Source organism: Eretmochelys imbricata, chromosome 5, assembly GCF_965152235.1.
Source record: "Eretmochelys imbricata isolate rEreImb1 chromosome 5, rEreImb1.hap1, whole genome shotgun sequence".
Classification (NCBI taxonomy): domain Eukaryota; kingdom Metazoa; phylum Chordata; order Testudines; family Cheloniidae; genus Eretmochelys; species Eretmochelys imbricata.
Genome location: NC_135576.1, coordinates 88,482,068 through 88,508,935, shown reverse-complemented (window position 1 = coordinate 88,508,935; position 26,868 = coordinate 88,482,068). Strand labels below are relative to the sequence as shown.

Genomic DNA, 26,868 nt, shown 5'->3' with positions numbered 1-26,868 from the left:
TCAGTCAGTCTGTCCCCCTCAATTGTTGAATTGAACAGGGGATTTCCCAAAGGCCTGTAGGCTTTGGCTCACATGTAATATTTATCATGTATTGTTGGTTTATTGTAAAGCTGTACAAGTAGCATACTTTAGAGACTATCTTTTAATCTATATAAAATGGTAATTTATGAAATGATGACCAAACCATGTCCATTCCTCATTTTTTCAAACAAAGTTAATATGTATAACACCAGTGTCTCATTGCCAGTTGCAGATGTTTTTTATACTGGGTGTGAATATTCAGTAGTTTATATTCTATGAATTGTTTAACACAACTATGAAACAACCAAATAAGTAATGTAGAAAGACTGTTTAATTTACAAACTGAGCAAGTTCAATGGGCATAAAATGTAGGAAATATTTTCCATATAACAGGGTACTCAGAAAGACAGACAAGGTATTCAGTTCCAATGTACAGTATGTGAATTTCATAAACAGGAGAAACATTCATTTTGGGTTGTGTTATGATATTGTGTAACATTTTCAAAAGCACTTATGTCTCAGCTCCTCAAAAGTAATTAGGCTCCTAACTGCCACTGAGGGGAGAAAGGATGACCCAGCAGTTGGGGAGACATAGGAGACCCATGTTTAATTCCTTGCTCTGCCATGGACTGCCTGTGTTGGACAAGTCACTTAGGCTGTCTATGCCTTAGTTCCCTATCTGTAAGGGATCCCAGAGAAGATAGGGACTGCTAGGATAATATCACCCATTGAAACATCATGAAATGATGCCCCTATGACTGAGTTGGTCACAGAATACATGGACATAGAACTGCCATTGAAATCAGTAGCTAGAAGCCAACATACCTTTGAAGATCTGGGCCTAAGTGACTTCGAAGTCCTAATGGGACTTAACAGCTAAGTCATGTAGGTGCTTTGGAAAATGTCTCTCTAGACTTTTTCTAACAGTTATGAAGCACCCTACATATAGTACTGTTTTTAATTAAATTTTTCACTTGTTTTTCTTCACAAAACAGCAGAGTGATCTTTTAATACACAGTGCCTTTTGTACAACTGCTATCTGCATTCCTAAAACTTTGGCAAAATTTTTTCTGGAGTTAGAAATTCAAATCTACTAACCCCAAATCTCTTACTGAAATGTAACTATTCCTTTCAAGAGAAGTCCAAACAATGGGAGATGCCAAAATTCATAGCTAGTGCTCTCATGCCTTAATTGTGTTTCTGCTGTTCTTGAGGAATCTGGCTCACTTTTCTCTCAATGTTTCATTTTCAGCAGTCAAAGTAGGAAGGACCTAGCAGTGTTGCCAAGTGTCACAATTGTAGAGTTTCCTCTGTGGTTTTGGGCGTTGGCTCATGGTTTTTTGGAATGCTTTGGAGTTGGCAATCCTGACCTGGGTGACCTATTACTACCTTAGCCCCGATCCTGCAAACCCTTATGCACATGCGTAAATTTAAGCATGAGAAATAGCCCCACTGAACTCAGTGGAATGACTTATTTACATAGAGTTACTAGCATGCTCCTGTGAGGCCTTGCTTTACAATTTCCATAGAACATAGTTCGCTGTACCTTACAGGTGGTGTGGTGGGTATTACATGACCATGAAGAATGCTCATCGTTTCCTGGAGATTGAAGTAATTATTTTAATGATGATGTTCAGTGTGAGAGGGGTTGAAAATAGACATTAGTATGTAAACGTCAGAATCAACTATTTCTAAACACGTATGTGCACACACACACACACACACACACACACACACACACACACACACACACACACACACACACCATAACATGTAGTACGCTTTGCGGTGTTCCCTAATGTGCCTTTGAATGAGGATTCCGAACAGTGCAGAATTTGGTTTCTGTGCTGACATATGTGGAGAGTTAGGATCTTTCCTGTCTCGTCCTTCTGATGTAAGTCAGACTTACAATGAGATTTTAACATTGTATTTTATGGAAAGGAGCTGCTATGCTGTACTATGTCAGTGCGTTGGCAGTATCTGGCATATGTCATTATATAGCTTTTTGTCACATGGCATCTTAAAGGAATGGCAGGAGTCATTAGGATCTATTTAGTGGTTGAATTAAGTGGGAGCACAGCTTTACCTCCTATCTTGTGTACACTACAGGGACATCCTCAGATCACATTTGGCCAACAAATGCAAATATATATTCACTCCTGCTGGTTTAAATAAGACTTCTGATATTTGACTGTTTCTTTATTGAATAGCTTTTTGGAACGCACAAACAAAACAACGTTGCAAAGTGCAAAGATTCTCACTTCCTAATTCTTCACAAAATAAAGAGAAGTTCTGAACATGTAAAGTTTTCCAAATAACTATCTAGATTCAAAGTCTTCACCTTCAGCTTTCATCTTCCTACAAACACAGGAATAGAAGTTACAATACTGGAGGTCTACTTTGTCCAGTATCCTGTCTGACAGTGATTCATATAAGATGCTTTGGAGGACTCCAAAGCCCTTTCCACTAATAAACTCTGTTCCTGCAAACTTCCAAAGCCCCTATGCACAGATTCCCTCCAACATCTAAAACCTCTTCCCACTATCTCCTCCTCCTCTAGAAAAAAATCTCTGTGTCCTACCACAAAAATCCAAAGCCCCTTCACAGATCAGGTGAATCTTCCTAAAAGCATCAAAGCAAACAAACCTATGTTTGGAAATAATGCAAATTGTCTTATTTGTAAACATTAAACAGCTGTAGCTACCCACCCTTTGCAAGCTCAGTTTAAAGAAGCAAAAGCAGCTGTAGCATCCCATCCCTCTGTAACTGATCCAAAGCCCATTGAAGTCAGTGGAAAAACATTGACTTCAATGGCCTTTGGATCAGGCCCTTAGCAAACTTCTTCATTAAGCATGCTGGGCCAAATTCATCCAGAGCTGAATTTAGCCCCCAGAATTATAGTGTATGAAGCTAGAATTCACAATTTCACATGGTCTAAAAAGTTGATTTTGTTAGGGCCTCTTCCAGTTCCTTTTCAGGTAAGTCGAAAATGTGTTCAGAAACACCTCTTGAAGTCTGTCACTGTGGAATACCCACAACGGAATGAGCTGCACGATGCATGCCTTACAAACAGTGGAACAAAAAGGAAAACAAACAAACAAAAAGGGGAGGGGGTGTAAAAGAAAAGTCATTACAGGTAGCTATAAAGAAATCAAATCAGTGTTCATGTAGGTTATAATAATTAGCATTGAAAACTTTTGTGATACTGCTACAGTCAATATTTCAGTGTGGGGAGGGTTTTTTTTTCAGTTTCCAACTGATGGAATCTACTCATATCAGTGCTTGTACCTAACTCCCACTACGGTTAATTGGTGACATATATAAGCATCAACAATTCACAATCAGCATTAAGCCTGTACAGAATTTTTCATTTGGGGCCTGATCCAAAACCCCATGAAATCAATGGGAAGACTCCAGTTGACTTCAATGGGCTTTGGGATCAGTCCCTGAGAGCCCTGTAATAATTATTAAATTTAATTACCAAGATCTCATGGGCTAAACAACCAAATGTCTCCTCTCCAACAGTTACATACATCAGTGATTCTCTAACAAACTCCTCCGCAGTCTTTGTTATGAGATTGGGTTTTTGGTACATTGTCATTGGAGTAGAAACAGCAAAAGGAGCCACCACCTGAAATAAAAGATCATTATTGACAATAATTAGTGCCTTTCATTTAGAAAGGTCCTTAACACATTAATGAAGGTATATGGAGCATCAGTGAAAGGGCAGCCACCTCTCGGGTGGAGTGAGGAGAGGAAGCTTTTGTTTCACAACAGCGAGAAGGAAATTTTAGCAGGGACACTGGGCCACCCAACGCTTCCACACGGGTGTCCAGCACTTCATAGGATTGGGCTCTGTGACTGGACTTCAAATATTCATGAAAATGAAGGCAAATAACAAAGATACTATATCACCTGTATGATAATTCCCTTTGCCTTATATTCTGCTTGAAGTGCTTTGGAAAATGTGCATACAAAAGCCTAGAATAACAAAATTGAATAAACTTAGTCATAAGGAACTGAAATTACTTGTGTGCACACATGCATGCATATACACACATACCCCTTACCAAAATGACCCAACTATCATCCAAGCTAGAGCACAAACATGTCTGCAAAACCTAGCAATGAGTTACTTAGTGCATCCACCTGCTGTACCACATTTAGAAAAGGAGGGCCTGAATCTGATCCCACAGGATCTTCTACACAGAAAAAGTTGTACCCATATTCCAGCACAAGTCACACATGAAACAAGCGCTAGTGTACAAGAGACTCAAAAGTATCCCAGGTTATGAAAATGCAGTTTTGAGGACACAGTGGTAAAAAAGCCTGAGCTGTGTTTACACCAGTTGCTAGCACAGGTGCAGTTGTACCATTGCTGGAATATAACACATTCTTCTTTTGACACATGTGCTGAGACATCCACCCCACACCAGGCCTGCAGGGGGAAATTAGGCCAATAACCTATAGGCTGGACCTGGAGGAAACCTAGGGTGTACAAGGGCCTACTTGCAGATAAGTCCAGCTCGGGGGAGGAGCTGGGCAGGATCTGTAAAGAAAGGAAGGAGGTGGGTGGGGTGGGTAACCTACAGTTGCATTTCCTGATACAAGGGTAGGGTTGCCAGGCATCTGGTTTTTGACTGGAATGCCCGACTGCTAAAAGTCTGGTCGGCAGCACAGTGGGGCTAAGGCAGGCTGCCTGACATGGCTCCACACGGCTCCCAGAAGCAGCCGGCATGTCTGATTCCTAGACACAGGGGCAACCATGGTGGCTTTGCATGCTGCCCCTGCCCCAAGCGCCGGCTCTGCAGCTCCCTTTGGCCAGGAACTGCAGCCAATGGGAGCTGCGGGGGTGATGCCTGCAGGTGTGGGCAGCATGCAGAATCCCCTGGGTTCTCTGCCTAGGAGCCAGATATACTGGCCATTTTCAGGAGCCACCTGAGGTAAGCGCCGCCTGGCCAGAGCCCCCACTTTGAAAAAATCCTTCTTGCATCCCAATCCCCTGCCCCAGCTTAGAACTCTCTTCTGCATCCCAACCCCTCATCCCCAGCCCTGAATCCTGTCTCACACCCAAACTCCCTCCTGCACCCTGCCAGCAGGTTTAAAACAAATAAAAGGAAGTTCTTCTTCACTCAGCACACTGTGGAACTCCTTGCCTGAGGAGGTTGTGAAGGCTAGGACTATAACAGGGTTTAAAAGAGAACTGGATAAATTCATGGAGGTTAAGTCCATTAATGGCTATTAGCCAACCCCCTATCCCAGCCTAGTGAGGGTGGAGGAAAGCAAACGATGGAGGGAGAAGGGATGGAGTGAGCAGGGGTGGGCTCTCAGCGAAGGGTCAGGGCAGGGGTGAGTTCCCAGGGCAGGAGTTGGGGCAAGGGTGTTTGGTTTTGTGCGATTAGAAAGTTGGCAACCCTATACAAGGGGGAAGAGTGGGAAGCTGCAAGGAGAGAGTAGGAAGCAGTCCAGGGAAGAAGCAGTAAGGGCTGGAAGAGTAAAAGCCCAGAGCTGCTGGGTTGAGGGTCCCTGGACTGGAACCCAGTGTAGAGGGTAGGCCCAGGTTCCCCTACCAGCCACTGGAGGAGTGGCACAGACCAGGCAGTGAGGAGCAGACTGCACCTGAGACAGTTTGCCTTACAGTACCTCAGATAGGGGGAGAACTTTAATGTGAGTTGACTGGCAGGCTAAGCTATGAAGAGGAAAGTGCCGCAGCTCCAGGAGCATGAGAGGCTAGTGAGTGAATGAGAACAACGACTGACTGAGTAACTACAGGAAGGGTTTTAAGACCAGATAGCAGAGCTAATTCCCCATCTTAGCCACAAGGAGGCACTGCCAAGTGGTGAGTAGTGCAGTTCCTGGGCCAATGCACTTACAGGAGAGTAACCATTGATTCCACTCGAGTTAGTCCCAATTTACTGTTGTGAGTGAAATCCAAATCAGGGCTGGAATTTGGACATATTTGTATTGCTGCTGTTCAAATGTCTTGCCAAAAATCATGAGTCAGGTCCCATAACATCATGAGCCTGGCTTGCAAATAATTAGACTTTTAAAAACAGTACGTTTGGCAGAGGAAAGAGAGATAGATACTTTCTGTTGCTTGATCCTTTAGTGTTTTAGTGTTTCCAGGCTTCTCTCCACACCAGAAGGGCTAGAAACTTGGCTTTCATTTTTTAAAAAAAGTAGTAAGAGTCTCACATAATCTCAGGTTTCAGAGTAGTCTCATGACTTCAGTAGCTGGGGCATGGAGACACACCAAATATCAAGTGACTCGGCAACACTGAGTCGTTCATCAGTAATTAGATGCACAAAATCAGTGCTGAAGATAATGTTTTCTGGTGCTTTTTAGATATTATGCAGAGGGCAACTGGTGTTTTACACCTCAATAGTCTCATTCCAGCATCTGAAAATATACTATGAGCAGTGAGAGGAAAGGTCCCTTTTTAAACTGGAATTAACTATATAGTGGTAGAAGATAAATCATTTGTATGCTTTTTTTGGCCCACAATGCCATTTTAATCCCTAAATAGAATTGAGGTTCACTTTATTTAAAAAATTAAAATCACCAAAAGGCTAGACAGCTGAATAAGCCATTCTAGGCACCAGAGAATAAGGGCTGCATTTTGTGTGTGTGATTCTCAAGTAGAGGCTGGTAGACAGGCCCTCTGAAAAACAAGAGAAGGGATTGGAAAAAAACCTGAAAATTAAAGATAGACGAGTGTTAGCCTTTTAGTTCCTCTCCATTTTCTGTCACATATTGCAGTGCTCTTTATCTTGCAACAGTGACAAGAGCCAAATTCAAAAACTCTAGAGTAGAGAAGAACCCAAGCCTGGAAATGTGGCTCTGGATTGAGATACATATTTCATGGACCCAAATTGCAAAATTAAGATCCACAGATGAATCTAGATCCCAATGTACCCATAGTTCAATATTGTTCCTGTTGGGACCATCTCTAGTCTGGCAACTTTGGGCCTGATTTATCTGCCGTGCACCTTGTATAGTATGTTACTCCTGTACAAACTGAGCAAAACTGGGTGTAAAATACTATCAGGTCAGAATTCTCCACTCATTTACATCAATGGTAACATTTTTACATCCACTTTGCACAGATCAATGACTATGCAAAGTGCAAGTAGAGATGACGGATGGTTTGGTTTTTAGGATACTAGCCTAGGACTTGATCTGGGTCCGAGTCCCTGCTCTACCACAGACATCCGTGTAACAATGGGCATGTCACAGCCCCTCTGTGCCTCAGTTTCTCATCTATAAAATGGGGATGATATGGAAATGCTATCTTACAAGTTTCAGAGTAGCAGCCATGTTAGTCTGTATTCACAAAAAGAAAAGGCGTACTAGTGGCACCTTAGAGACTAACAAATTTATTTGAGCATAAGCTTTCATGAGCTACAGCTCACTTCATCGGATCTTGTGAGTATTTATATATTGGAGTGTGAGGTTCTCAGATATATGGTCCCTGTTTCCATAATAAGTACCTAAAAAGAGACATGGCAGTCCGTCATCAGAAATTTTTAGATAATGCTGACCACGTTTTTTTCAATCTAAAAATATTTTATTGAATTTGATTTCACTTTTGAGTAGAGCCATGAGAAACTTAGGCAACCAAAAAACCCCACCTAAAAACTCAGGTTTCAATGTAGCTGAAACTTGGGCTAGATTTGTGTGAGTTTTGTCTGGGTTTTGAGGAAGCCTGGGTGGAACGTCACCCAAACAAGAGCTGAGTTTCAGCATTTTATGGTTTTGAATGGAAATCATCAAAGTGAATCCTATCAGTATGAAGTTAAAATTTTGGGAGTTTTAACTCAAAGTGAAGCCTCCAAATGAAACACAGGCAAGGCAACCCCTACCTGCTGATGGTGGGGCAGCTGAGTGAGGGAAACTGGGGGGCCGACCCTGCCTGCCCTCCCCCGCCACGCATCTCCCATCTCTATCCTTCCACTACACAAAATTTTACCCTCCACAAAATCTGTCACATTTTGTGCATCTTCAGTCTTGAATACACCAGTTAGCCTGTCCCTACAGAAGTTCACGATTGCCCTATTCTCTGCCTTAGTTTAGAGGGATACTATGAATATTGTGGTGGTGGTGTTTAATTGTATCTGAAAATATCAATATTATTAGTCAGATTCGCAGCTAGTGCATTGCTTCCATAGACTTCAATGGAGCTACACTGATTTAGACCAGCTGAGGTGTAAAACATTTCAGCAACACTGATTTACAAAGCAATATGAAAGACTTACTTTAGAAGCTGAATATATAGTATATAATGGACAAGGAAAGGTGCCCAAACCAGAAGAAAGGTTCAGAATAAGTCCTTTTCGTCTGAAATTCAAATTAAATTGTTAAAATTAAATTTTCCTTTTGCTATATTACAGTAGGATCTGGGTCCTGCACAAGATTAAATCTGCAGTCTTTTCCTCTAGAAGGCAGAACTTTTCTATTATACAAACAGAATAGGCTACATTCTCAAAGAGAGTCTTTAGAGCTTAATTAGGCACCAGCAAATACACAGACAGAAAATTGTAGAAGTGTAATTTAAGTGAATAGTGCAACTGGAACCATGGGGGATTTTGCTCATGGTGTTTTACATCTGAGCATGAATATTGTCAGATATTTGAAAAATTCAGAGAAAAGAATTTATGCTTATAACTGCTCCTTAACCAAACCATTCCTCTTCCTACTTCCTTCATTTGTGCCTTCATTTTCCCTATACGCAGTAAAAAGCATCTCTCAGCTATTTTCATAATAACCAAAGGGAAAACTAGTAAAAGGTAAAAGCTTGTCTTTATTGTTGCTGAAACAAAAATTTACTGTATCCTAAAATAAAAATTTTCTTCTCACCCTTTTTAAATTGTAACAGATGGAAATTTAGTTATCAAAATTATGTCTTAAATATATGTTCCCTTGAAACAGATAAGAAAACGAACCCTTTACTCATGGAGCTGAATTAATTGCTCTTAGTAAATCCAGTTATTGTAACCTATCTTTAACACTTAAATATTATTATTCCAAACTCTACAGCTACCTTTAAAAAATACTTATGTGCGTAAAGACATTTGCATGTTTAATTAGACTCATAAAAGGCAGGTTTACATATGCTATACAAGCATATCTTTTTTGTAAACTTAACCCAGTATATTACATCTTCTGATCTGCCTTATATTTTACTTTTTTGTTACAGTTCCTACCAGTTGTTCACACAGCAATGGGAGAAATAAATGATACTGAGCATCGACACACTGGAACTTGAGTAGTTACTGCAGAACTAATTGGAGCTAGCAAGTATTTGCTAGAATTAGAACCCACAGAAAGCTTAAGGGAAAAAATGTGCTTTTACCTTCGCTCCATTTGTTTCAAAATTATCTGTGTCATCTACAAGAAATAAAACAGCTATGAGTTACATTCCCTCTCCCTGTGCTTTGTGTCTTTTGTTTGTTTGTTTGTTTTGTTGTTTTTTTTAAACAAAGAAAATGTGCTAACACCTTAAGTTCTTTAAGAGTATGGGGGGGTCTGAGCCAGAGCAGGTAGGTTAAAAAAAATACTTTGAAATTTTGGGGAAAGACTAGAAATTTTACTGGCACAGATTAGAACACATTGAGTTGAATTGTTGACCAAAGTTTCCAAGGGTCAGTTTGATATGCAACTTTCTCCAGCTTATGTAAATCTTCTCCAAACTATCTGAATTTCATGAGTCTGTAATATTGGATCAAATATCTCAATCTGTTTCTTGGTATTTCAGCATTTCCACTTCTGGTCCCAACTAGGATCAGAAAGTGCAAAAACACAATGTTTTTCCTTATCTTTTCAACTTTTTCAAGCCGCAGCATAAAAGCTTTAGGTTCATTTTGAATTTCAAAGGTTTGTGTTGTATCTTAAATATTCAGTCACCATCTCTATCACTCTAACCCTGTTTTAGCAAAGCACTTAGTTATGTGCTCAAGTCCATCCCTATTTAGTGAAGCACTTATGCACATGCTTAACATTAAGTATGGACTTGAGTCCCTTTGAACTCAATGGGACTCCTCAGTGTTCAAAGACTTACACATGTGCTTAGCTTTTAAGGAGAAGAGCCTTGATAGACAACTTACAAAGAAAGGAAAGGCTAACACTGTAAACTAGTGCAGATAAACATACTGGTGCTTAGTTCCGGTCAGCAGCGTGAAGGGGGTGAGAATGTGCATTCGGGGGTTTAAGCCTCATTTTCAAATTGGAATTTATGGACGAAAGGATGGAGCCATTTCGTGTCCGAGTGGGTGAAGGGAGAAGGTGCCAGTCATAGTGGACAAAGTGGAAAAAGGTCGAGAGATGAGTGGCTGGAAGACATCAATATGGAAATTTGCCATGAAGTTTCACTGGAACAAGGAGGGCAGAAGAGAGAGACTACAGTATCAATGAAAGCAGATGCCACAAGGGACATCTTGCCCCTACCCAATACAATGGCAAAAATCCAATTAAATGCACTGGAGCCAGGATTTCACCTCATGATGTTTAGAGCTTGCAGGAGGTCAAGAGCTTATATATGATCAGGACAAAAATGAGAAATCAGCAGAAACATTTGAAGAGAGGATGGATCTAGTCAGAGACATGATTAATTCTTGTACCAGCATTTGGAATAGACTGAAGGGGGCATGTGGCTTTGTGAGAGGCCAGAGAGGTGGAGGTTGCAGTAACCAGGGGAAGGCATCATCCAGGCCGAGAAAGGGAATTATTTGGTGGAGGGGTAGAGAGGAATTGGCAGATTTTATGGAAGTTTTATAGAAAGAAATGGCAGAAATAAATAAAAAGAAAAGGAGTACTTGTGGCACCTTAGAGACTAACCAATTTATTTGAGCATGAGCTTTCGTGAGCTACAGCTCACTTCATCAGATGCATACCGTGGAAACTGCAGCAGACTTTATATATACACAGAGAATATGAAACAATACCTCCTCCCACCCCACTGTCCTGCTGGTAATAGCTTATCTATTACATTATCTATTACAGTGGGGTGGGAGGAGGTATTGTTTCATATTCTCTGTGTATATATAAAGTCTGCTGCAGTTTCCACGGTATGCATCTGATGAAGTGAGCTGTAGCTCACGAAAGCTCATGCTCAAATAAATTGGTTAGTCTCTAAGGTGCCACAAGTACTCCTTTTCTTTTTGCGAATACAGACTAACACGGCTGTTACTCTGAAACCAGAAATAAATAGTTTATTTTAGTTGAACAATATGAAAGGATTTATACATCAAACCTTGAAGAAGAAATCATTTGCCTAACCAGCTAACACAGCTTATTTTGGCTTGTCCCACTTCTACACACTTAAATTTAGCCTTTTAGCTGTTTCCCCCCCCCCCCCCACCAAGAATTATTTTGGGGTTTGTGCTGGATTTTAAAATCCAGACACCTTTCAAGAAGAGAGATTCTTTGGTAAGCAGTCAAAGCAATTCTCAGAGCATAGCCTTTGAGAAAATATGTGGTGTGATCAAACAGGCCAAACTGGGGGAGGTAGGTATGTTAGATAGGGGGAGGAAACTCTCAACAATTAAAGAGGAAAGTCTGTCGATAAAAGCCTCTCATGTCATGTTTATAAAGATATTAGCTAAGGTTGAGATGAACTATGAAGCATTTAGTTGTAGCTCAGGTTAACATGTTGCCCCAAACAGCAGAGCAACAAACCTTAATCAGAGCTGGGGAGGTGGTGAAATACTAACTGTGCTTGAAAGGGAAGTAGCTAATCAAAATTAGAGCTGGCCAGAGAACAGTTTTGTTTTGAAACAACTTATGAGGTTTTGAAATCTGTCTTCAAAAGGTTTGTTTAATCTGCAATGAATGTTTTCACAAGGTGGAATTGCATCACATCCATTTTTGAAGCAAAAAGGTCAGATTTTCAATCTCTCTCTCTCCAACCAGTGTGGACAAGAAGCTTTCCTGTCAAAGGTTTTGTCAAAATTGGTACCTTTTTGCAAAACATTTTGGTTTTTGCCACAACAGCCTATTTAGACAACCAAAAATAGTTTGTTGAGAACTTTCTGACCAGCTCTAATCAAAATGTTTCACACGTAGCAGAACCTAGCAAGTTAATTAGACTCCTAAAATAATGCTTCCATTATGGCTCAGGATGAGCAGCTAAGAAGCCAGCCAAAATGCAAGGAGATAAGAAAACTCATTGTCACTGTTTGAAACAATATCTTTCTCTGGTATAATACATTTATTTCTTTATACACTGAATGTGTGTTGTACATACCTTGGTAACAGAGATAATGTTGCAGTTGATGAGGTTCTGTTGAAAACAAGAAAATAATGCAAATTTAAACACATTTTGAGGGGTCACTTAGCTGGCATTTATAACATGAGGATTCAGTTCGCACAGACTTCTAATGGAACATCCAGGGTAAAAAGTAATTCAAAAGGAGGCTGCAAAAATGCATGCATATTTACCAAGTTTGTACATGCAAATAACTATTTTCCTGCACAATTATCCATTTGTCATTGTATGTTCATTTGTAAGTATGTTTAGTTAGGCCCCAGTTCTCCTCCCACTGAATTCAACAGTGCGACTTCCACAGACCTCAATGGATGCAGGATCTGTCCCTTAGTAAATGGAACCTCCGGCCCTAATTGTTACATTGCAAGAAAAAACAACAGTACTACAACGTAATCCTACCTCATCTGTGTCTGCTCCATTTAGGAAACGGCATGGAAGAGAATTATGAAGCATTCCAACATTGTTAACTAGTCAGGAAGGAAACAGAACAAGAAGAACTGTATTTGGATGAAGTGCATAGTTTAGCTGGTTAAACAAAAGGTTTCTCCTTAAGATGCTTTTAAGCTATATGTGAAGAGAAATGCTACGTTAGTGACCCATCTTGCTCCCACTGAAACCAAAGCCATTGATATTGACCTCAGTAGAAGCAAAACCAGGCTATTACTAGGTTTTTTTAATTCATTAAAGGGATACTTAAAAAATACTTTGTTCCTATTCATATCACTCCCGTTAGCTTTAACAAAAAGTTCATTTCTAGCGGCTTTCAGGTTCAGTGCAAGAATTCCACACAGCTGTAAAACAAATGCTGAAAATGAATTCATTGAGATTAAACAGGCAGAGTTACCACATAAAATGGATACTACTCAGCAGGTGGTAGATTGGCTTAGATGGTAAATAAATTACTGTACCCTATTAGAGAAATAGGGAACCCAGAGAGGGCCTTGATTCACCTCTACAACCTGTATAATAAACAACCAAAACCAGTTTATTAAGCAAGTGCACACTTAGTTTTAATAACATCTACATGTTAAAACCAGCTGTTAGTGTCATATACACCATGTTCTAAAACCAGTGATGCCAATTTGTAGTTCCATAGTAAGCTGCAATTACTTAAATGCATTTGTATTTATATAATGTATTATCAAAATACTCTTCAATTAATGGGTCTAATTAACTTACCCAAAATGCCAATTTCTAAGCCTTCAAGACTTTCTTCAATATTCTCATATATGTAATCTTTTGTAAAGTCAGCTTGTATGATCTTCACATTTCTACCTGTGGCCTGTTCTGTAATTAACAACACAAAATGTCTTTATATATAAATAGAGAGAATTGCAATCAAGAGGAATGAGCCAAAGAACTTGGTTCACCCTTTTGTATTGCACTCTGTACTACATGCAGCTGTTTCAACTCCCTTGCTTTTTAACAGTAATCAAAATATAAGCAAAAGGCACTTTCTGTAACACATTTTTTAAGGAAAATGTAAAGTCAGTTTCTGCCCTGAAATCTGTGGAGCGTTGCCCAAATATCAAGACAAAATTTAGCCCCCTAACTATAAATAATGCAAAATTTCTAACATTTCCCCCGATTATTTTAATGTTTATAAGAGAAGGGTTGCAATTTATTGAAAAAGAACATGCTGACAGATCTTTGATGTAAACTCTGTTTTATACAATTATTTAAAAAGTTTGCTTCTTTGTAAGATGAACATTTTAACAAGCAGAACTGGACTTGGCATTTTGGGTGCAGGTTGTGAAACAATATTTTGCGGCCTCCCTCTGAAATATAGCCTATTTGTGTTATTCATAATCACACCACTGTAAAATGGGTCAGGCTAAGGATTTTGGGAAGGATTATTGAGGCAACTCTTTGGGCAACACCTCAACTTTGACTCATTTTACATAAAAGGGAAATGGGAGGATCTATAATCTCTCCCCCTCCCCAACACCTACCCCTCCTCCTGCAAAAGTGGAATCCAGCTGCAGAATCCTGTCTCTGAGTTGTTTGATTTATATCCCGTTTACATTTTCAATGCTGTCTTCACAAAGAAGAGAGGTTGACTGACTGACTTCACAAATGAAAGCTGAAATTCTCTGTTGGAGAGCTCAAATTATAACTCTGCTAACAAGGGGGCTCACATGAGAAATATTTACTACTAAACCTGCTTTCAGGTTTCATGATCATCTTGAACCTCCGACCAGGTTTGTTGAAAGATTTGCTAAGTGAATCTAGGACCAGTTGAAAGGCTTTCTCTTCCTCCCTTTCTTGAACGGTGATCTGAACACACACATTTGTCAACAATGGAAATGCAGAGACCATTTCAGGTGCACACAGACTCCAGAAAGTCTAGGAGCTTCCTTCGGTGAAATGGAAACTGATTCTATAGCTATACGGAATTGGACTTTGTATCTAACTTTCCTATGTGTTTCTTTTATGTCATCCGCTAGTGTCATCAGAGCTTGGCCTTTTGGTGGGGGGAGAAGGGAGAGACCCTAATTTCCCCAGAAATTGCAAGCTTCTAATTCCACTTCAGTTATCAGCATATCTTCAGATTTGGCAAGAGCTTGCTTCTTCTGTACATCTGAGCTCTGCTTGGGGCAGGACAACAGGGAGGCTGTCAGGAAGCCAATTATGGCTCCGTGATTCTGCGGGCCGGACTGTGCCAGGCCTGGCATGAGTTAGAGAACCAGTGTAATGGAGTGGAGCAGAGCTCCAACCTGTTCCCTCCCTGCCCCCGCCCAGTATGCTGTGGGGTGAAAATGGCTGGTGCAGGAGCCAGCTCCATCAGGTTTGTACCAGCTGAATCCCTGCACCTGAGTAGCACAAAGGAGCCTGAGCTAATTGCAGAATCTAGCCCTAAATGTACAGGGAAAGACTCCAGCAGCAGCACTTTTCCTCACCACAGTGAAAGTCTCGGGCGGCATGGAGCCGACAAAGCCTTTCTCTGCTGCCTCCCCTCTTCCGGAACCTTTCGCTGACTGACGTAGCTGCACACCATAGTGTGGAAAGGGACCCTGGCAACTCTGGTCAGCACTGCTGACCAGGCCATTAAAAGTCCATTTGGTCGCAGCGGGGCTGGCTGGCTCCCTGCCAGGGTCTACGCAGCTCCCAGGAAGAAACTGGCATGTCCCTCTGGCTCAGGAACGGCCCTCGGGGCTCCACGTGCCTCTGCCCTGAGGGTCTGGGAGCCACCCAAGGTAAACATCGTCTGGAGCCCGCACTCCAAACCTCCTCCGGCACCCCAACCCCCTACCCAAGCTCAGAACCCCCTGCTGCACCCAAACTCCCTCCCGGAGCCCGCACCCCAAACCCCTGTCTCAGCCTTGAGCTCCCTCCTGCACTCCAAACTCCTTGGCCCAGCCTGGAGCCCCCTCCTCACCCCAAGCCCCTCATGCCCAGCCCCACCCCAGAGCCCTCACCCCAACCCGGTGGGGGAGAGCGAGTGATAGAGGGAGGGGGGATGGAGCCTCAGAGAAGGGGCAGGGCAGGGGTGGGGCTTCGGGGAAGGGGCAGGCAGGGCAAGGGTGTTCGATTTTCTGTGGTTAGAAAGTTGACACCCTATGTGACATCTAGCTATACATACTTTACACACTGCCATCCAATGGTTTATAGTATAAACATAGCCTTCGTTTTATGGTTTGATCAATGTTTTACATACACGACACAAAATGTGTTACATTAGGAGCCTAATAGACATAACGGCTCTACTTGTCTGCACAAACTCAATCTCTTTTTTTCTCTCGAATCTTATCTTGATTTTTTTAAAGGCCTTCCTGTCTGAATAGGTGGAAATTTCACTCTACATTCCAACACTGGAGATAAGTGTTTTTTTAATTCTGGATTTCTGCCCATGTAGAATTCCAATTCTGCGAACTCCTATGGCACAACTATAATTCATGGGGCTGAATGTGTCAAAAGAGTAATCCTTTTCAACTCACTTCCTATACTGGAGGAGGAGGAGTTCACTATTTTTAAAGTACTGGACTGAGAATAAGGAGGTGTAGGTTCAATAACCAGCGCTGCCACACATTTATGTGACTGTTTAAAAATTAATCTCTGTGCCTTCGCAAAGTATTTCTAGCCATCAGTTGTGGGTAAAGATACTCATCTACTTCACAGAGTGGTATGAGAGTTAATGTTTTGTAAACACTTTAGGAACAGAATCCTGGGTCTCCTGAATCCAGTGCCCTATTACACCATGCTGCCTGTCACAGTCTTCTTCAGATTTAAACACTTACCAATTTCAGTGGCTACTTTCTGCAGTTTTTCAAGTGTTCTGCTTATCATAACAATATTTAATCCACGTTTTGCCAGCTACAAAAGAGGTGTTTAAAATGATTAAAACCGATGACATTCTGGTGATGAGAACATTAAATGACTTTTTTAGCTTTCAGCACTAAGCATTTTATTTAATATTTCATTTACTTTCAAGTACCCATCACTGTACTATCTGGAGACATGACAAAAATTAAAACCAAGCAACACATTAGTTAAACTGCTTATAGCAGCTGCACAAACATCCCCCTCCCTATATGATCCTGACCCATCATAACAAAACCCTCTGAGCGTCAACCTATAGCCAAACAAAAGATTTGCTAAAACAATGTCCCTTGAGCCCTTCTCGGAAAGGCTCTAATTAATTGACAGAAGGAGAGCAATTCCACCTGATATTTCCAATAAGGGGCCTTCTGCTGTAGAACTGACTTCCCCATTAATTCACCAGAACCTGAATTTGTTGACCTCCAGGTCACTCTATAATATTTCATGTTTTTCCAACATGCTTCCCTCCCCCCACCACCCTGAGAAAAGGGGCTAAATGGGCTGTATTGAATAGTGGGAGGGTCCTAACTTTGGGATGAATTTTAAAAGGATTATATATTTTGGACTTCGGTTAGAATTTATATTATATAATATATATATCATGCCCCCAAAACTTGAATGAGAGAATTTTTAAGTAAAGTGAAGTAAATAAACAAGCAAGAGTTTTTGTGCACACAAAAGCACATCCATAAAAATGTAGACAAGAATTTAGGTTTGTAGATGCAAACGCTTCTTGACATAAGTCTGTTTATAGTTGGTGAGGTAATGTGAAATAATGCAAAACAAATTGTCATATTCTCCCCTTATTCTTATGGCTTCTTGTGGTAATTCTAGGCCTAGCAGCAGTCAGTTTGCAGGCAGGCAGCCTAGAGTAAAGTAGGGTGATTTGTAGCTCTCTGTTTTAAGGAGCAGCCTGTTTTGTCTCTCTCTCTCTCTCCGTTTTTGAGGTCTTGTGTGTTATAATTCTGAAGTCTAAGAAATAAAGTAGTGTTAGGTTGCAACCTTCCAGCAAGAGTATTTTATGTTTTTATCTAACTTCTCTCTGTGTGTACATATATTTCATGAACATAAACATTTCCACTCCCAATTAGAGCTTTGTGCACAAATTGAAAGGAGAATATACCCCAGCTTGTGGAGTGTATGTTTTTAACAAGCTGAAGTTGCACTAGAGTTTGGGTGCATGATCAGAGGAGAGAGCTGAAGCTAGAAAGCTGCCCACAGAAGCAGGGAGAGGCGGAGTTAAATAAATGTGCACAAAGATAAGGTCAACTTCATTTGAAAGTACCAGGTTTTACTTAGAGAGTAAGAAACTAGTTGACAAACCCCACACACTGAAAAGGCATTCATTTCTGTAACTGACTCCCTGCAATGCTTTCCCCCCTAAATCTATTTGAGGGAAAGTTTGTCCCATTGAGCTTCCCTGAAACAATGAAAAGAATGTTAAGAAATAAGGACCTTTGTTTAAAAATTTGCTACATCGAGAGTATGAGGGGGAGATTGTCCACTAAATGTATTGGAAACAACCATTTGCATTTTAAGCACAAAGACCATTCTCACAGTTCTGAGCTTTTGGAGACTCTTACATAATTGTCCGGTGCCACAAAGAAACATGCAAACACTTAGACACTGTGGCGTTTTGAAAGCTCATTTTAAGGGCTGCATTTGAAGTACTCAGGAAGAGAACTCTAATTGTCTACGTACTGGCAAATTTCCCTTTGTCCACATTAGGCTTGACTCAAGCTGTTTCCAATCTATTTGGAAGGCAACGGAGACATGGTCGCTGTTTCCATGGTCACTCATTCCAAGTTGTAATTTGGGGACCATTTGGATGGGTTTTTTAAGCATTCAGATCCATGCTAGTAATATAAATATCATCATCAAAAACTGAGCTATTTTTCTGAACTTTGGTTTTAATAAATGCGTTTCACTGATTTTTATTGCAGTTTGCTGAAAAAAGTAAATGATAATGATTTTCATTGCTAAATGAAATGCCAAATTTCAGCCAAGAATAAATGTTTATGGCCAGCTAATAAAACCCTAATAAGCAGTGATCATTAGACAAGAGCAGGAATCATTTTAGCTTCTCTATAGCAGGCTGGAAATGTGACGTGATGATGGCCAATTTTTAATGCAAAAGAGAGTTGGAAAATACCACTCTACTTGGGCTTGTAATACTATGGCCTTTTCTGTATTGAGAAAATTCATTTTTAATCAGTCATGTTGAAGGGCAAAGTCATGTTTAACATTCTATTAGTAAAAACATCTTTGTTAAAATACTTTCTAAGACAATGCATTTTCCTAGTACAGACAAGGCCTGTGATGCAGCTAGAGAATAGAATTTCCCACTGCGGATGAGAGCAAGCCCCAGCTTCCAGCATTATGCAACATAAACCTGTTTGTATTAGGAAATCCTGACTCCCAGTGGTAAAGGATTTAAATGCTCATGAAATTCTGGGATTCCTAAAAGGCAAGATCATCATGACTACTTCCAGCAGTGACAAATGTCTAAGCATGTTGAAACAGGTTAATAGAAGGCTTAGGCACGCATTGTAGTGTGCAACAAAAGACTTTCACACACATCAAACCAGTAAAAAAACCACTATGCCTTATAGTGCATTTTTGCAGCTTCCAGAATGAGCCAAGTTTTCAAATAGCTAGAGCCACATGCAAAACTGCACAGATTTTGGGCCTCATTTGTGCATGTTATTACTGACGTTGCACACACAAACTGGCCATACTCAGACTAGATCATAAGAACTTAAAGTTGCAGGATTATGATTTATGGAACCGTTGTTCTAGATTTCTAGACGTTTGTAAAAGCTATTAGATTTTTTTTTCCTAAGGTCTATATAGTGGGATTTCGGGCAGGACTGGCACCCCAGTCATTTTTTTTTCTTTTAATTTCTCGCGGTTCAACCCTGTGAGACCTGTCTGACTCAAATCTCTCAACAAATATGTGGCCCAGAGGAAGTAGGATAGGAGAGCAGGATTGCAAAAATGAAGCTCACCAAAAGGAGAAATGGATTCTGCAAAACTGGTTTAAAATGTTTCTTCCGGTTCTACTGCTAAAACAAACCTAAAATATTTGTGTCTGCAGAAGGATGTAATGGGAGACTCCTGCAACACTGTAAAATAGTGAATCAACTGGAATAGGGCAACTCAAGCCATAATTAATTTTCACCAGATTGTAAATAACAGGCTAAGTTTTAACAAATCACACAAAGGTTTTCCCAAACACCAAAGCTTATATTATATGAAATTCCTCGCTCTCAAAAATGATCTAATGAAACCCTGATTTAAGCAAATCAACCTTAAATGTTTAAAGATATGAAGCTATTAATAAACAAGAAAAGTTGTAGTCAAAAATTGCCCTATGCTTTCACTTCAGCTCAGCAAATTCAGGGTGTTTAGAAATGCTGAGCCACAAGCCTTACATAAATACGGGTTTTCATATTAGCTGAGCAAACTAGAGATGCTCAGCCAGTAATACTCACAGAAGTCTGTCCCTGGACATCATTCCAGGAAGATAGAAGTGTCAAGCCTGTAAATTGCCAAAGGCCAGTGCCTTGACATGCTAAAAGTGCAGCGTAATGGTACATGTAGGTACCAATGCTAAAAGTGCAGCATAGTGACTTCATAGAGGCCTAAGACTTCACATAATCCCAGCAAGCTGTGGCTGCTGAGCCAGTAATTCTCATAGAGACCTGTGCCTTGAGATCAGTTTAGCAAGTCTGAAGCCTTGACATCAGCCCCCAAACTAAAGGGCCTCACAGAAATCTGTTCCGTGAAATCAGCCAGCAAGCTAGAGCAAGTAACCTCAGAGCGGTCTCTGCCTTGATATCAGACTAGTCAGCTTGAGGAACTCAGCCAGTATTGTCACAGATGCCCAAGAAGCTGGAAATGCTGATTCAGAGACCTCATGGGAGTCTGGACTTTCACATCAGCCCAACACGCTAGAGTGTTCATCCAGTGGACTCACAGAGGCCTGAACTTTAATACAAATCCAGAAAACTATACGTGCTGAGTCAATTGCTTCCACAAGCCCTGTGACATTAGAAAGCTATAACTGTCATGCCAGTAACACTATGCCTTTACATCAACCCAGAAAACTAGATATGCTGAGCCAGGAACCCTCACAGGGGCCGCCCCTCACAGAGGTTGCAGATGTCTTGAGGCATCTAGATAAACTTATGTGTAGTGCTGGGAAGAGCAGGTGGTCGTGGTACATGTAGGTACCAATGACATAGGGAAAAAAGTAGGAGAGACGTCCTGGAGGCCAAATTTAGGCTGCTGGGAAAGAGACTGAAATCCAGGACCTCTATGGTGGCATTCTCAGAAATGCTTCCAGTTCCACATGCAGGGCCAGGTAGGCAGGCAGAGCTTCAGAGTCTCAATGAATGGATGAGATGATGGTGTAGAGAGGAGGGGTTTAGATTTATTAGGAACTGGGGAAACTTTTGGGATAGGGAGAGCCTATACAGGAAGGATGGGCTCTACCTAAACCAAAGTGGATCCAGACTGCTGGCACTTAACATTAAAAAGTTTGCAGAGCAATTTTTAAACTAAGAGATGGGGGAAAGCCGATTGCTGCAGAGGCGCACATGGATCAGACGGAGACTTCTCTTAGGAGAGAGTCGATTGATAGAGATTCTCTAGGTTTTAGTCAGGAGGAGAGGATGGAAGAGAATAAAGTATGGGCCAGATCAGACAAGAAACATTCACATAAAGAATCTGACACATCAGAAAAGGGCAGACAAATAAACAGTGACAAGTTTTTAAAGTGCTTGTACACAAATGCTAGAAGTCTAAATAATAAGATGGGTGAACTAGAATGCCTCGTGTTAAAGAAGGATATTGATATCATAGGCATCACAGAAACCTGGTGGAGTGAGGACAATCAATGGGACATAATCATTCCGGGGTACAAAATACATCGAAGGACAGAACAGGTCGTGCAGGGGGTAGGGGGGAGGCACTATATGTGAAAGAAAATGTAGAATCAAATGAAATGAAAATCTTAAATGAATCCACATATTCCATAGAAGCTCTATGGATAGTAATTCCATACTCTAATAAGAATATAACAGTAGGGATCTATTATCGACCACCTGAGCAGGACAGTGATAGTGATGAAGAAAAGCTAAGGGAGATTAGAGAGGCTATCAAAATAAAGAACTCAATAATAGTGGGGGATTTCAATTATTCCCATATTTACTGGGTACATGTCACCTCAGGACAAAATGCACAGACAAAATTTCTCGATACTTTAAATGACTGCTTCTTGGAGCAGCTGGTACAGGAACCCACAAGGGGAGAGGCAACTCTCGATCTAGTCCTGAGTGGAGTGCAGGATCTGGTCCAAGAGGTAACTATAACAGGACCGCTTGGAAATAGTGACCATAACATAACAACATTTAACATTCCTGTGGTGGGAAGAACACCTCAGCAGCCCAACACAGTGGCATTTAATTTCAGAAAGGGGAACTATGCAAAAATGAGGAGGTTAGTTAAACAGAAATTAAAAGGTACGGTGACTAGAGTGAAATCCCTGCAAGCTTCATGGACACTTTTCAAAGACACCATAATAGAGGCTCAACTTAAATGTATACCCCAAATTAAAAAACACAGTAAAAGAACTAAAAAAGAGTCACCATGGCTTAACAACCATGTAAAAGAAGCAGTGAGAGATAAAAAGGCATCTTTTAAAAAGTGGAAGTCAAATCCTAGTGAGGTAAATAGGAAGGAGCATAAACACTGCCAAATTAAATGTAAAAATATAATAAGAAAAGCCAAAAAGGAGTTTGAAGAACAGCTAGCCAAAAACTCAAAAGGTAATAACAAAACGTTTTTTAAGTACATCAGAAGCAGGAAGCCTGCTAAACAACCAGTGGGGCCCCCTGGACGATCGAGATACAAAAGGAGCACTTAAAGACGATAAAGTCACTGCAGAGAAACTAAATGAATTCTTTGCTTCAGTCTTCACGGCTGAGGATGTTAGGGAGATTCCCAAATCTGAGGAATTGTCATAGACTGAAATGTCACTAGAGGAAGTTTTGGAATTAATTGAGAAACTTAACAGTAACAAGTCACCGGGACCAGATGGCATTCATCCAAGAGTTCTGAAAGAACTCAAATGTGAAATTGTGGAACTATTAACTCTGGTTTGTAACCTGTCGTTTAAATCAGCACCTGTACACAATGACTGGAAGATAGCTAATGTAACGCCAATATTTAAAAAGGGCTCTAGAAGTGATCCTGGCAATTACAGACCGGTAAGTGTAATGTCAGTACCGGGCAAATTAGTTGAAACAATAGTAAAGAATAAAATTGTCAAACATGTAGAAGAACATAAATTGTGCAAAAGTCAACATGGTTTCTGTAAAGGAAGATCATGTCTTACTAATCTATTAGAGTTCTTTGAGGGGGTCAATAAACATGTAGACAAGGGGGATCCAGTGGACATAGTGTACTTAGATTTCCAGAAAGCCTTTGAAAAGGTCCCTCACCAAAGGCTCTTATGTAAATTAAGTTGTCATGGGACAAGATGGAAGATCCTTTCATGGTTAAGAGATAGGGAACAAAGGGTAGGAATCAATGGTAAATTTTCAGAATGGAGAGGGGTAACTAATGGTGTTCCCCAAGGCTCAGTCCTAGGACAATCCTATTCAACTTATTCATAAATGATCTGGAGAAAGGGGTAAAAAATGAGGTGGCAAAGTTTGCAGATGAGTTAAGACCAAAGCAGACTGTGAAGAACTTCAAAAAGATCTCACAAAACTAAGTGATTGGGCAACAAAATGGCAAATGAAATTTAATGTAAAGTAATGCACATTGGAAAAAATAACCCCAACTATACAAACAATACGATGGGGGCTAATTTAGCTACAACTAATCAGGAGAAAGATCTTGGGGTCATCGTGGATAGTTCTCTGAAGACGTCCATGCAGTGTGCAGCGGGCAGTCAAAAAAGCAAATGGAACGTTAGGAATCATTAAAAAAGGGATAGAGAATAAGACGGAGAATATCTTATTGCCCTTATATAAATCCATGGTACGCCCACATCTTGAATACTGCCTGCAGATGTGGTCCCATCATCTCAAAAAAGACATACTGGCATTAGAAAAGGTTCAGAAAAGGGCAACTAAAATTATTAGGGGTTTGGAACAGGTCCCATATGAGGAGAGATTGAAGAGGCTCGGACTTTTCAGCTTGGAAAAGAGGAGACTAAAGGGGGATATGATAGAGGTATACAAAATCATGAGTGGTGTGGAGAAAGTGAATAAGGAAAAGTTATTTACTTCTTCCCATAATATAAGAACTGGGGGCTGCCAAATGAAATTAATGGGTAGCTGATTTAAAACAAATAAAAGGAAGTTCTTCTTCACTCAGTGCACAGTCAACCTGTGGAACTCCTTGCCTGAGGAGGTTGTGAAGGCTAGGACTATAACAGGGTTTAAAAGAGAACTGGATAAATTCATGGAGGTTAAGTCCATTAATGACTATTAGCCAGGATGGGTAAGGAATGGTGTCCCTAGCCTCTGTTTGTCAGAGGGTGGAGATAGATGGCAGGAGAGAGATCACTTGATCATTACCTGTTAGATTCACTCCCTCTGGGGCACCTGGCATTGGCCACTGTCGGTAGACAGGACACTGGACTGGATGGACCTCTGGTCTGACCCAGTATGGCCATTCTTATGTTCAGAGATCTGTCCTCTGTTATAAACCCATAAGTGCAGAGGTGTTGAGCCAATACCCATATAAAGGCCTTTTGGCTTCAACCCAACAAACTAGAGGTGCTGAGGAGGAGACATCAGTGAGACCTGTGCCTTCACATCTGCCCAGAGAACATGAGGCACAGAGTCAGTAACCTCAGAGGGGTTTATACTTTGATATCAGTACAGCAAGGCAGAGGAGCCATGACAGAAACTTCAAAGGGTCAGAGGTATTTAACCAGTAGCCTCACAAAATCCTGGGCCAGCCAAATGAAGATGCTGAGCAGTGAGCTCACAGAGGCCTGTGCCTGGCATCTGCCCTATAGATTAGCTGAGCAGGGTTTAAATCAATAAGGCTACTTGTGGAGTAAGGTCCTATTAAGCATAAATAAAGATGGTGGAATCTGACTCTTACTCATACAACAAAAGCCAAAATAATTAACAAATGCTCCACAGTAACTGGTCAGTAACAGCCAAAGTTTCCAAAACCACACTCAAGCTGTTCTACTCCTCCCCAGTAACACAAAGCAGCATAAATGTGTTTTAATTGTCCTGTTAAGCCAGGTTTACAGTTGCTTTCTATTGCTCAAGTAGCACAAAGCAGGCAGTGTGCACTGAGTCTGACAGATAACATTTGCAGGTGTACCTCTGTATGCATGCAAAACCCACATTTGTGTGGGCAACACAGCATTTGTAACGACACATTGGTTAAATGTCATCCAAACACTCACTTATATGCACTGATCCCCAAGTTCCACGTGTAGGCATTTGCACTCATAAATGTGGTTTTGAAGATGCAACTGGGCATGCATAGTTATTCCTCCTATTCTGCACATTCTTCTCCTAGATGATCCCCTCCCCACACCTGCCCATTCACTGAGAACTGGACCAAAGACAAGGGAGGGAGCAATGCTGCAGAGAATGAAACTGACCCACTCTTCTGCATGAGAAGGGTGTGATCCATGGGTCATGGAGGCTGGTTTGGACAAAATAATAATAATTACCAATGAATATTACATTATAAATACTAGAGACTTTTGTTTATGCTTTATATGTTCAAACAAACTACAATACTGACAACCCCAAATGCTCAAAACCATGCGTCAGGCCCTTAATGCCCTAAGATTGGCTTAAAAATAATGTTTTTAATATGTTTTTTCTATGCCTTCTGGTTTTTGTGCCATCAGATAACATTTTCAAGCTTTTCTCTGTAACCATGAGGGCTAGAAAAAAAAATTCAATTAAAACTGAGATTCTGTCACAAACATTTGTTTCCAGGAGCAGGGGCATTAAGTAACCCAGCATGGAACTCACAATAAAATTGTGGGAGTTGGCACTGCTATTAAATAGTCACCCCTGTGAGGTAGATATTATTATCCCAGTATTAAAACTGGGGAAATTGAGGCAAAAAGGTTAAGGCCAACACTTTCAAATTTGTGTTTAAGGTTAGGCACCCAACTTTGAAATACTTGGCATAAGTGACTTGCTCAAAACCAAACAGCAGGTTAACTGAGAATGGAACCCAGGTCAATAGATTTTCCAGTCCCAAACCTAGTCTATTAGACTATACTGTCTCCTAAAGTTTATACTATATAATTATTACAGAATGTGTTAAATCTTTAGGATCACTCAGTATTTCTCTGTGATTTTCTTGGCACTATGGAAGCAGTTGGGGCTATTTCATGTCATTCTTCTAATTTTGAAAGTGAATATCATATCTCTAAGTGATAACATGAGTTATGCACATACACAGAAGAAAGATTAGGTCCCTAAGCATATAATGTTCTTAACTGTAGAATCAGTTTACTAAGTTGCAGAGAATGTTGGAAGGGAGGAAATTTCCCATTCACCAATATTTCCCATTCACCAACATTTGATTTTATAGATGCTTTACTTACCTCAAGGGAATATGCTTTTCCAATTCCATCTCCTGCTCCCGTGACCACTAGGGGGAAAAATAAATTTATAACCTTCTTTTGTTCGTCCTTTCATTATTCAATCTTTTTGTTTCAGAATTTCCTAAACACTAATGTCCAGTGCTCAAAGAGCTGGGCTAAAAGTGCAAACTTTAGTCTCTTTTTAGTTTTTCTCCAAGGAACCTGCTTCCACTAATCAGTGATTAAACACATTGTACAGAAAGTATGGGTTATAATTCCCCTTAAAGTGCAAGCAGAACAATAATTTGTACCAATGGTGTTTCATTCTAGATATTTCATTTAGTTGAAAAAGTCACAATGCCAATAAGTATAATTATCACCTTATTTAGCTCTTTTCAATGTCAAGGTATTTTAATAACATTGACTGATTAATCCTTATAGCAACCCTATTAGGTACAGTTAGATCAGTATTATCCCCATTATAGATGGAGAAACTGAGTCAGGATACCAAACCAAACCAATAGACTCAATTCTTTTCTGCAAAAGAATTTGAGCAAAATGTTCTAATCTCTCAGAGATTTTTCGGTGGCACAATGGGGCAGTTAGGCACACAACCTGATTGAAAGTAATGGGAGGTGGATCTCTTGAAAATTCCAGCCTTATCCCATGTTTAAG

At 40.6% G+C, this 26,868-nt stretch overlaps 1 protein-coding gene across 3 annotated transcripts in view; it reads right to left on the bottom strand.

The window, feature by feature from the left end:
- Window positions 1-334: 334 nt before the first annotated feature.
- Window positions 335-26,868, bottom strand: part of HSD17B3 (hydroxysteroid 17-beta dehydrogenase 3) — a 29,422-nt gene continuing 2,888 nt past the window's right edge. For 2 of the 3 annotated variants that reach the window (XM_077817459.1, XM_077817457.1), the window contains exons 2-11: window positions 26,215-26,261; window positions 16,523-16,598; window positions 13,464-13,571; window positions 12,684-12,751; window positions 12,264-12,299; window positions 9,375-9,409; window positions 8,278-8,359; window positions 3,937-4,002; window positions 3,503-3,652; window positions 335-3,083 (exon numbers count right to left, since the gene is read on the bottom strand). In XM_077817459.1, coding sequence (XP_077673585.1) covers window positions 2,973-3,083; window positions 3,503-3,652; window positions 3,937-4,002; window positions 8,278-8,359; window positions 9,375-9,409; window positions 12,264-12,299; window positions 12,684-12,751; window positions 13,464-13,571; window positions 16,523-16,598; window positions 26,215-26,261 — 779 coding nt within the window. In that variant the 3' untranslated portion in view covers window positions 335-2,972. The remainder of the gene's footprint in view (window positions 3,084-3,502; window positions 3,653-3,936; window positions 4,003-8,277; window positions 8,360-9,374; window positions 9,410-12,263; window positions 12,300-12,683; window positions 12,752-13,463; window positions 13,572-16,522; window positions 16,599-26,214; window positions 26,262-26,868) is intronic. The other variant, XM_077817458.1, reaches the window with a different exon arrangement.